The sequence below is a fragment of the Salvia splendens genome, unplaced genomic scaffold (genome assembly GCF_004379255.2).
Source record: "Salvia splendens isolate huo1 unplaced genomic scaffold, SspV2 ctg280, whole genome shotgun sequence".
In the NCBI taxonomy this organism is placed as follows: domain Eukaryota; kingdom Viridiplantae; phylum Streptophyta; class Magnoliopsida; order Lamiales; family Lamiaceae; genus Salvia; species Salvia splendens.
In genome coordinates, this window is record NW_024598920.1 from 5,522 (window position 1) to 17,443 (window position 11,922).

The 11,922-nt window shown below is 35.1% G+C and overlaps 2 protein-coding genes and 1 non-coding gene across 3 annotated transcripts; all 3 read left to right on the forward strand.

The window, feature by feature from the left end:
* Positions 1 to 5,329: 5,329 nt before the first annotated feature.
* On the forward strand, positions 5,330 to 8,105 carry LOC121789578 (serine/threonine/tyrosine-protein kinase HT1-like). The gene is made up of 3 exons (XM_042188001.1): positions 5,330 to 6,084; positions 6,767 to 7,222; positions 7,801 to 8,105. Exons 1-3 carry the CDS (start codon positions 5,722 to 5,724, stop codon positions 8,047 to 8,049), a joined length of 1,068 nt encoding a protein of 355 aa, XP_042043935.1. The 5' UTR covers positions 5,330 to 5,721; the 3' UTR covers positions 8,050 to 8,105.
* Positions 8,106 to 8,513: 408 nt separating this feature from the next.
* TRNAL-UAG lies at positions 8,514 to 8,593 on the forward strand. The gene has a single exon. It is a non-coding gene; the product is annotated as a tRNA-Leu (tRNA).
* Positions 8,594 to 10,612: 2,019 nt separating this feature from the next.
* On the forward strand, positions 10,613 to 11,913 carry LOC121789576 (peroxisomal membrane protein PEX14-like; the record flags this gene model as incomplete). Its single annotated transcript, XM_042188000.1, has 4 exons — positions 10,613 to 10,658; positions 10,746 to 10,826; positions 11,534 to 11,771; positions 11,865 to 11,913. Coding segments are annotated over exons 2-4 (348 nt in total), but the record flags the coding sequence as incomplete, so codon positions are not given.
* Positions 11,914 to 11,922: the final 9 nt, after the last annotated feature.

An 11,922-nucleotide genomic window follows, 5' to 3' on the forward strand; every position in this document is an offset into this window, starting at 1 on the left:
CGATACTACATAAAACTAATTCAAAAATAACGTTAAAATATTCATTAAATAATGTAAAGAACTTACAATAATATATGGAGGTAATATAATGCATTCAATCGTGTTCCCTAAAATAATGGATCACAAAAACCAGACAAAATTACTAAATTAATCTTTCAGTACTTAAATTTAATTAAAATCTGAATCCATGTATCAAAAAAACAAGTAGTACGTTATCATTGATTATATTTACATGTTTACATATAGCTTGCATATGACGTCTCCATTTCCTAAACTAACAATGCATACTAATTATCATGATGTGATGAAAATTAAGTGTAGGAAATTAAAGTAATCCATAAACTACCTTTAAAAGGGCCTACATATACACAATAGACACAGTCACAGAGATAGGTATTTGTCGAAAATGATTGATCAATATATCTATATCAAAATTAACATGAGTTAGTTAATATCATGCAAATATACATGCAAATATTCCATTATTAATAAGTAATTCTACTAGCTAGTGGTAGCATGTATTATACACGCGTTTTAAATCGGCTCCCACATCAACATGTAATTGATGAACAAGCAAAAGATGAGATTATTATGGAAAATTCATCTTTCGTGATATTTTTCAGATTTTGAAAAATATAGAATATATAAAAAATTTACTATCTTTCATGATTTATCTGCAATGCAATGTATCCTTAATAAAAATGTAAAGATATGAAATAAGTTGTTTTCATGGGGTAGATCAACGAGGAATCACAAGTGAATAAAATAAGTTTTCATACACCTTTTGATGTATGGAGATTAGAGATAGTATAGATACTAGTAAAAGCATTAAGAGGTTAACTCACGCCAAATATTGGAGATGATCACGGTTGAGCTGTAAAGAGCCGAAGGATCTTGTTATTTTCTTATTTTATTTTTGTTGATTACGATAAGACTAGTTAAATATATAGTATTAGAGATTGATACTGCAAGATAATGAAAATAAATAAATATATAAAGTATGGGTGTTACGGCTATGTACGGACTTAATTATTTAAATGCAAGATGTAATATGGCTAGTAGCTAGCTTACATGCCTCGTGAAAATGACCGTTAGTAGATTATAGTAGTATACAAATTGATGAAAAATAATTAACTTTGTCAAATTTCAATATATTTTGCAATTTTAATAATAAGATGGATATAAATTGTGAAATTTTGATTGCGATATATAGTATAGGAACATAACTTTAAGTTATATATATTAAAATACTTTTTGTGCTTTCATCCCTATACCTAAGTGATACGTGACCATTTTTTAAAAAATTTCATATGCATTGTAATTGCGAATAAGTCCAGATTTTATGATTTTAATCTATTTTTTAAAATTGTGCAACAAATCAGAATTTAAGCAAAAAATAATAATTACAAACACTTCAATAAGAATTTGAAATTAATCAAACAATAAACAAATTCATGAAGTATAGTACTACTACTTAAAAGAATGAAATAGTAACTTCCGTACGGACACGTAAGTAGGGAGTAGTAAGAATTAAAAAATTTCAAGAATTAAAAAATTTCAAGAATTATATGGATAGCTGGCCAAAATCATTCATTCGAGATTGATGGCCAGCTTAGCTAATTTCTTATCTAGTAGTAGTATATTTTAATTGCCTCGAATTCAAGATCGACGACTCATTTACCTAATTAGAGCATCCCAGCGGTACTCTTGGGGAAGGACGCCGTCCGTGCCGATGGCGTGGCAACCTGTTGTCCGCTGTTGTACTCTTGCCGACGGCACGACCCTGCTCGATGCATAAAGCACATCCGTGTCAACGGGCATCCTTAAGTAAATAATGAAATGGTGGGATCCTTAAGCATGCTCTTGCGGAAGAGCATGGATGTGGATGTTGTGCTCTTACCAAAGAGCAGAGAGTAAAAAATGAATAAAAGTGGGTCCGGGCCTACTTCCACGCTCTTGCCCTCTTTGGCAAGAGCATGGATGGGGATGCTCATTTTATTCAAATAATTATCTTTTGTGGTGCAGAAATTACGCGTGTAATTATGAGTTAAATCTCGGAACTAATACAATCATTACTCGAATTTGTAATTTTTGGACGAATTTTATGTCGTTCAAAATTGGAATCACCACTATATTGGTCAACTTGAAAAAAATTGTAATCACACAATTCTTCGAAAAGAATTAAACGGAAAAGTATAGTTTTATAATTACAATATTTCTAAAACAGATATTTTCTGTACAAAACACAACAAATTCATATAAAATGATATGTATTATTCACGATAATTAATCATATGAATCGAGATATGCATTTGATTATAAACAAGATTACATTAAGTAAAGTGAAAGTGCCTATATGAAGATTCCAAAAAATAGTTTACAAATTTTGGGGTTGTCATTGCACGTAACAATGATATCTTGAATTGTTTGGCAAATCCACTTTTTATATCAAACTTTGGTGGTTAAGTATTGTCTTATTCTTGATAGGCTGTTATTTAATGATAACAAGGAAACAACACAAGCATCCAATAATTTAAAAAGATGTCATGTGAAAATTAAGATAATTAGTTCGCCTTTTTTTATGCTTACAGATCTTATCATACAAGATAGCTTAAATCTAAATTATATCTATGCATATTTAATCTCATTGCAAGAAAAATATGCATATTTAATCTCATTGCAATTTCAAAATTGCGAACGAATACTTTAAATAGTGCTAGAGTTCATACATAAACAGAAAAATAGAGTTCAAATTACACAATTTCTCTTCCCCAATAGCCAAATTAAAGAAATGACCATATATTAAAAAAATTAAAAATTATAGTCCAATTATTTAATTAAAAAGAATTATTTAATTTTGTCTTCATAGCAATAAAGTTTGTTGTGCATGGATAACAATAGTATAATAAATATTTTTTCAATCTAAATACATGAAACAAGAGCTCATCGAACATAGAATCAATAGGGATTTAGGGACGGGAGGAGCAGTCGATCCCTCCAAATCATTCGGAGAATCTAATTATTTTCGAGTTGAGCCAAAAAATACCGATTGGGCATAAAATATTTGGATAAGTTCAAAAGTAATGCAATGTTGAATGTTCCATTTTATTTTTGAACTCTAGCTATAGTTAGAAAAAGAAACAAATATTTATTGCTTGTTTATATATCCAGAAAAAAGCGAACGATTTTTACCTTCTAAATAACGAAATTGTAAATCTGCTAATTCCTCATCATCAAAAATTCAATCCAATGAATCTAGCACATGAATACGGAGTTAGTAGAGATAAATTGTGTAAAACTAAAGTAATTATATTTTGAGTAAATTGCACCAAATCATAACTCTTGCACTGATACACTAGTGACCTCTAAAAAAAATAGCGTAAGATGGGCCTAACATTAAATATAATTACGAATGAAATTTTTTCGGACTAAAACACCCTCAGACCCTACCGGCACATTTTTGTCACTGATATAACAGAAGTTAGGGTGAGTGCAGTTCACTCTTATACTTTTTGACTTTTGTGGTAAAAAGGAGATCTTGCGCAAATGGAGTCAAGTAATTAAGTGGCGTGATTTATTACGGTTGACATTAATTTATGCGAGAAGAGGAAAAAGGTGACCGTATACGGAAAGGTGCATACGGCACAGTACACACAGTAGCACGCACTGACCGGTTTTCTTTTAATTTTCCATGTGGGTCCCACCCTGGCCTTCAAATTGTGTTTATGTTTCTCTTCTAGTATGAAATTTAGTGGAATACCATACCCCATGCACGTGGTGTTAAATGACCATACTACCCTTTCGTCCTTTTTAGGGGATAATAACAAATGTATTTTTGAAAATCACGTCGAGCACGCTCAGACGACGAACCTCGGCATGGAGCATGCTGGGGCAACACGCTGCCACGTGCTTGAGAGCATCCACAATGGGGCGGACGATAGCGGGCCCGATGCATCGAGCGCGCTATCGTCTGCTACTGTCGCTGTGCGGACGACGCATCATCCGTCGTCCGCGCCCTAAGCTTAGTCCGCGGACGATAGGGCATCGTCCGCGCCATCGTCCGCCCACTGTGGGCGACGCGGACGATGCAACACGTTTTAGTTTTTTTTTTATTCGAAAATTTTGTTTATATAAATACCCCATCCTCAGATTTCATTTGTAACTTTTCGATTCACTTTTCAACTCTCAAATTACGCTATAAAATGGATTTCGGTGGATACGCACAACACCCTTATGAAGTGTACGGATCCAACCAGAGCCGAATACCTCCAGAGGTTGATCGATGAGTTGTGCCGGAAGTTGGGGCTTTTGTAGAATAGTCAATTTTTATTTATTTATAACCATTGTAACTTTTTTTTAATCAATGTATTATTTGCCGTTTCTATTTAATCATTGTGTTTTTTAATTAGTTTGCATTTATATATTTGAAAATATTTAAATTAATTAACAAAACAATAGTAAAACCTATAGGGCGCCCCACTGCAGGTGGAAGGGCAGGAGGATAAAATGCTGACATGGCGGTGCATAGGGCGGGCTTTATGGCTCCCCACCGTGGATGCCCTGAGCTTGTCTGCCGCGCATTCGCCCTCGTCGTTCGATTATGTACTCCCTTTGTCATAAAGTAGTTGAATATACTTCTATATACAGGTTATTTCAATTTAGTTGTCATTTCATTTTCTTATTAAAAAAATTGAGATATTATTGACACATTTCTTTTGAAATTTAAGAAATTGATGCTAAAAAAATGATCTTCAGCTCAATATTATTTTTTTTTACATACCATATATATATCTTCACCTATTAGAATGATATCAAAACATTTTTATTCTTATATCTTAGAATTATTTAACTTTAGATGCGGATTCAAAAATATGTCCAAATAAAACACTTTTTATTCCCAAGCACAATTTGCCATTGTCAAGGGCTGGAGTTATATGTGGTTTAATAAGGACATCCTATCGATATCATCAAGAATAAACTGAGCCATATGACGTTTATTCAGTTCAGCAAAGGAAGAGACAATTGTTCCCTCAAATTCAAGTCTCACCTACAGACTTCCAATCTTACGCCGATCATCCTAAACCTAAGCCAGTTGAAGAAATGTGGATACACTTCAACTACTTGAATATGCACAAGAAAATGGCATAATAGGAATTTGGAAGAAATGAAAAGGGCAAAGAGTGAAAAAGGGATAGAGAGTCATAATCATTAGACAGCCGCATGTCTCCTCACAAGTGGATCTTCGCACGTTACGAATGTTTACTCTCTTTCTACTCACATTCAAACTTCAATCCTCTCTCTCTCTCTCTCACATTACTCTTCACACTTCCACAGAAACACAAACCATCCCCCTCTCTCTCTCACGCGCGCGCGCGCGCACACACACACACACAGTGCTTCACGCAGTTTCAACCCACTTTCAACTCCTCTCTCTCTCTCTCTCTCTCTCTCTCTCTCTCTCTCTCTCTCTCTCTCATCGTTTCCGCATAAAGCTCTTATTTTTGGTTGAAATTTCGCAATTCTTTTCTCATTTATACATTTCTGGCATCAAGATTAATGCTCCAGTTGCAGCTTTTTACAAATTCACATACAACGATCGGCCAATAAAGTAAATCATCTTTCGCAAGACCGAATTGAAAAAATCACTGAGGCCCCACGCCCAAGCTCCTATCTCTCTCTCTAGAAATTGAGGATTTCCTTTGATGATTCGGCGCGGAACTGATGAAGAATTTCCAGTGGCTGAAGCAGATAGCGAACACGCACAGCAAGCTGGAGAGGAGGCTGTCGCTGGGGGAGTACAAGCGAGCGATTTCATGGTCGAAATACCTAATTTCTTCGGGAGCAGAGATCAAGGGCGGAGGTGAGGAGGAGTGGAGCGCTGACATGTCGCAGCTCTTCATCGGCAACAAATTCGCCTCCGGCAGGCACAGCAGGATCTACAGAGGCGTCTACAAGCAGAGAGATGTCGCGATTAAGCTCATCAGCCAGCCTCAGGAAGATGGAGATTTGGCTTCATTTTTGGAGAAACAGTTCACTTCTGAAGTTGCTCTCTTGTTCAGGCTCAGGCACCCCAACATCATCTCTGTGAGTCAGATCTTCTTCATATTTCTAGCTTTTTGTTACCCTCTTTTTCAACCTTTGCCTAATTTTGAGGGGTTTGGTGATGGTTTTATTAGTGTTGTACCCTATGCATAGAACGTTGTACGTTGTGCATTGAATGTTGTACGTGCATCTGAGAAATACAGGTCTATTGGCATTGTGAGTGAACTTTTGCATTTGGTATGCATTGAATGTTGTACGTTGTGCATTGAATGTTGTACATGCATATGAGAAATATAGGTTCATTGGCATTGTGTGGGAACTTTTGCATTTGTTTATTTGTTTATTTATTCTCTTCACTGATTATAGTATCATTGTATGCCAATGTACATGGACAAAATGGATAATGTTGTTGCACACAGTTGTGCTCAATGTACGAAGATTTGTTTTTGAGTCAAATCTCCATCTTGTAATTTTCCCAGTTGCCTAATTAGGCCATTTCAAGATTCCTAATTTATTAATTAGGCCAAGAAAGCTTCCTACATAGTTAGTTGTCAGGTGCTAGCTGTTTCTATCTTGTTTAAGTATCTCTACTGCCGAATTTTGAGCACCCTCATTGTTCAAATCGTCTGCTGTCTTGAAAGAATCTTGTAATGTCCATCACTTTCACTAATTCTGCAACAAGAAAATGTGTTGTTGTTGAGTTTGATTGACTTTATAAATGCAGTTCATTGCAGCATGTAAGAAACCCCCAGTATTTTGTATTATCACAGAGTACTATCCCGGTGGGTCCCTTAGAAAGTACCTCCACCAGCAAGGGCCGCATTCGCTCCCCCATGACCTCGTACTGAGGCTGGCACTTGACATTGCGCACGGCATGCAGTATCTTCATGCTCGGGGGATTCTTCATCGGGATCTTAAATCCGAGAACCTTCTGCTCGATGAGGATATGTGTGTCAAGGTAGCGGATTTTGGCATCTCATGTTTGGAAACACAGTGTGGCAGTGCCAAGGGATTCACGGGCACCTATCGCTGGATGGCCCCGGAAATGATCAAGGAGAAACACCACACGAAGAAAGTCGATGTGTACAGTTTTGGCATTGTAATGTGGGAGCTGCTAACTGCGTTGATACCTTTTGACGACATGACTCCTGAACAAGCAGCGTTTGCAGTATGCCAGAAGGTATAGATTTAAAGCTTACTTAGTTGACGCTGGCTTGCATCTTGAAATGGTTCCGAAACGAACTTTTGTTATTCAATTATCTCAAAACTCACCATATACATACTAATCTTGAGTGTTTCTAGATGATATTCAAGTGAACAGAGTTGAGGTCTAGAGATACTATGAGGGCTCGTGTATCATTGTTTTAGACCTTTACTCGTATGATTACTTGAGATTATAAGAAGCCTCTAAACATCATTTACAGCTTAAAAATGGTGATTATGGCCTTTCCTAATGACCCTCCAAGGTTGATGATACACTTTTAGGAATGTTGGAATCATTAGTTATATTTCTTTATTTGTCACATAGTTGGAAAAAAAAACTGTTGTTTAAGTGTGTATCTTTCATTAGTTTGCATTAGTATGCACTGGACTGCGTATTCGATCGGCTCGATTTAGTTGTAACCCTCACTAACTACATAGTGTAATATCATTCCATAGTATCTTCTTAGGACTGTTAACATTCTGTGATAGCTTTTGAAGTTTGAACTGAACAATTTTGGAGCTTGTTTGTTTACTCAATCTGTGTGTTCTTGGCAGAATGCAAGGCCGCCGCTGCCTTCTACGTGCCCTGCAGCATTTACCCGTCTCATCTGCCGTTGCTGGTCGAGCAATCCAGACAAGCGGCCGCATTTTGATGAGATTGTAAGCATACTCGAGAGCTACTCGGAGTCTCTGGGGCGAGACCCGGAATTTTTTTCCTCGTACGAGCCGTCGGAGGGATATGCTCTTGCAAGGTGCATTCCGAAGTGTATCGCCGCTCGTCGATCCCCGTCGGTCGGGACATGAGGACCTGTCCGATCAGGTGTGATGGATGCTAAATGCATTGTAGTAGTTTTCATCAATGTTAGTTGATGTTGATTTTTGATTGATTTGAGGTGCAATTGATTCCTTCTACAACCATTTATTCCTTTCTTCTATGGAATGTTGTGGAATTGAGATAGTCCTCTTTGATTACTCTCCAAAATGGGGACGATAATTCTAAGATAAAATTCTATTAGAAAAAAGTGTAGTATCCTCATGGAAAATATAACTTAAACATTTTAACTTTTTAGCAATTGCACTATAGTATGTGAATATATATATCAATGCTCATACAAGAGTTGATGCTGTTAATTAAAACGTAAGTGATTGAAAAATGAATATATGGTGAAACTGTTAGCATTAATAATTACTGTATATAATGAGAGTAATAAGGAGTATTAAATTCAGCTTCAGTTTTATAATAATAGATTTTTCTTAAATACACATCTGACAGTTTGGCCGAGTGGTCTAAGGCGCCAGATTTAGGCTCTGGTCCGAAAGGGCGTGGGTTCAAATCCCACAGCTGTCAATTTATTTTATTTGTTTACAAATAATATTTTTTAGTATAAATAAATAATGGAATATGTTTTTGCCTTCTATTTTACTGTACTACAAAATTCCACCATTGATTGTGGTCAATTACAATTATGGTTTAATTGAATATTGAATCATTTAGTAATTGTTCAGTCAAATCATAAATTTATCTTGAAAATATATACTCCTTTTTTTTTAGTAATTGTTCATAGAGTTGAATTAAAGTAGGGAAATTGGTGCCTAAAACCATAAACTTTGCCTAAAATTTGATATTTTACATGAACTTTAAAATTGATATATGATATCACAAACTTTGCACTTTGTTTGTTATTTCCTACGGCATGTCTATTACTCCCTATATTTGACTACTTACAATGTTTTTTTATCATACTTGACACAATTAGATTAACGTGGTTTTCAACGTGAATTTTTATCTTACATCTTATGAACTTAAAAAGTGGTTTAAAATATCATAAAACATATCAGGGTTGCCTACGTAAAATAAGATTTTGATGAAAATATCTTATTTGAGTGAGTTTGGGAAATACCAAATAAAATGTAAAGTTTATGATATTATAGACCAATTTCAAAATTTATGGGAAATACTAAATTTTAGGCGAGGTTCATGATTTTAGAGACCAATATCCCATTAAAGTACTATACTACTTATTTTAACATTTAAATTGGATACGAGTACAGGAAAGTATAAAACTGAAACAGGTCTCAAAATATTATCCTTTTCTGCATGTTCATATTTATCTGCTTTGTCAAGATGATAATATCCTAAACTCCTGGCCTCAATAATTCGGAATTCTCAAACGTAAATTATAAATAAATATCGAAGTAGACGACATTGTTGCCCCATTTCCCTTGGCATATGTGGTTTCATGCTTCATGATAACTGATACATACATAAACTAGGTAACATATTCCACTACTTGATACGACTACATTTTGTGCTAATCACCCAATTTCGAATTATATGGCCTTTCAAATTTCAGCTACCAAGTTCTCAATTTATTTATTTATTTATTTTTGTTATTAGACTAACGGTATCTACCCAATAACTAATCACCATGCTAATTTGTAGGCACTTCGGAAAAATGAACAATTGGACCAAGAATCTTAGGCCGCTTTATGCCCAAGAGATCGATCCCTTAAACATTTAATTAAAATAGACGAATCACATATCACTTGATCACACGTCTTCTCCCCACACCCCCCCTTTTCAAAAAAAAAAGAGATGAGAAACCACGAACTGAAATAATAAGTTTCATTCATTATTTTATGATGTTAAAATTCTCAAATTTCTATATTTTTAAAAACAGATCTAAAGTCATGTTAAGCAAATCAAACAAGCCGATAAATATTGTTAATTACCATGTCGCAGAATACACTCAAAGGTTGTTAAAAACTCAATCAACAATAAAAAATTGAAAAATCAGAAGTCCTCCCCCCGTCACATGTTACTTGCACTATTACATTTTAGCTCGTCTCAAACTACTTACATTATTTCTAGTTTAAGTTAGAATTAATATATTTAATTAATATGTTAGAATAAGTTAAGAGCACCTTTATTAAGTTATGTCTCATTACACTTAAAATTCTAATCTAATTATACTAAAAAAATTAATCCCAAATTTACGATCTAAAATGAAAACTGCGAGTATAATACTCCCTCCGTCCCGGTGTAGTTGAGACGTTTCATTTTGAGCATTCGTTTTGAAAATGATAATAATAATTAAAATAGAAAAAAGAAAAAAAAATAATATAGAGAACACTCTTAACTATATTATTCTCTTTTTATTTACTTTTTTTACACTTAACTATTTATTATAATTTTTTTAAAACGAATGCTCAGAATGAAACGCTTCTACTAAGAGGAAGGATGATATTTTTACAAATAAAATAATTGAAAAAATTAAAGTTTCACAATTTAACTGGTTTCTATTGGAATATAGTGACAAAAATACAGGCTAAAATAGCTGAGGTTATAACTACTGCGTTGCGTTGAGATGTGAGCAAAATCAATCCAGCAATATCCAAAACCTTCATCAACTGTGCTTTCTGATTATCCCTCTTTTTCCAATCCAAATTCATGACTCTCCTTTTCATATGATTGATCTCGTAAATCTCTTCTTTTGTAGTTAGTTCATTTCGCTCGGCGATGGCGACTCCTCCGTCTGACTCTCCGCCGAGTTCCGAGCCCGGAAAGCCGCCAAACCCAGGTTTTAATTAAGACGCTCTTTAGTACTTATTTTTAGCTCGGTTGATTTGATTTTGGCTTAGATGTTTGTACCATTTTTTTCAATTAAAATGGAGAGTTGAGTGCTGGAATTCTAGTATGCTAGTTAAGTCTACCAATTTCTTGTTTTATTTTGTTAAGGTGAAGTGATGTGGTTCATCCAAGTTCAGGAGCTGTTTGCTAATTTAACCGCATCGACACATGGCTATGTGAAAATGATGTTTTTTGGGGTGTGTTTAGGAGTTAGATTGGTTGAACTTTGCGTTCATGAATGGGGAATCTAGCTGGAAAATTGTTGTAATCATGCTCTCAAATGTAACTGTGGGAATGGGCTGAGCTTAGAATCTGAATGATCTGTTTTAATTTGAAAAGAACAATTCTTGTGGATTACCATAGGCATGAATTAGTGAATTAGGGTCTCGGGACCTATCTAACTTAGAATGAGAAAATATGCATTTTCTGCTCTTTTACCACTTCCAATACTATTTCCTCAACTACACTTTTCAGATTGAGACCCTGTAATTGGAGTGCTTTACGTCAGTTTTTTACATCTGTTAACTCAAATTGTAGGCCAATAATTTCTCATTAAGCCACTCTTTGGTCATTGGGAAAATAAATCTTGATCACATTCATGTCTTTTTTACACAATATGACCTTGCTAGTTCTGATATTTTAAAATTTTAACTGCAGTCTCTGTAGAACCATCAAATGGTGGTAATCTAGACACAAAGGTAGAGGCTGTGAGGGAGAGTTCGCCCACTTCAGTATTTGTGAACTCAGAACCAATTCGGGAAGAGCAAGTACAAAATGCAATGAAGTTTCTCTCCCATCCAAAAGTTAGGGGGTCCCCTGTCATGTATAGAAGGTCGTTTCTTGAGAGGAAGGGTCTCACAAAGAAGAGATTGATGAAGCCTTTCGGCGTGTTCCTGTAAATATAAACTATCTCCAACTCAAGTGAACAATCGGTACTATGCTCTTAGCTCTCTGTACAGTTGAAATTCTCACCGTTTTATTTTTATAGGATACAATGCCGGATGCGTCAACAACGCAGCCAGCTGTCTCTAGTCAAGGTAATTCTG

Coding starts and splice junctions, on each gene's coding strand:
- LOC121789578 (XM_042188001.1), top strand. CDS start 5,722: ATGAAGAATTTCCAGTGGCTGAAGCAGATAGCGAACACGCACAGCAAG. Junction 6,085..6,766: donor GGCACCCCAACATCATCTCT/GTGAGTCAGATC, acceptor TTATAAATGCAG/TTCATTGCAGCATGTAAGAA. Junction 7,223..7,800: donor CGTTTGCAGTATGCCAGAAG/GTATAGATTTAA, acceptor TGTTCTTGGCAG/AATGCAAGGCCGCCGCTGCC.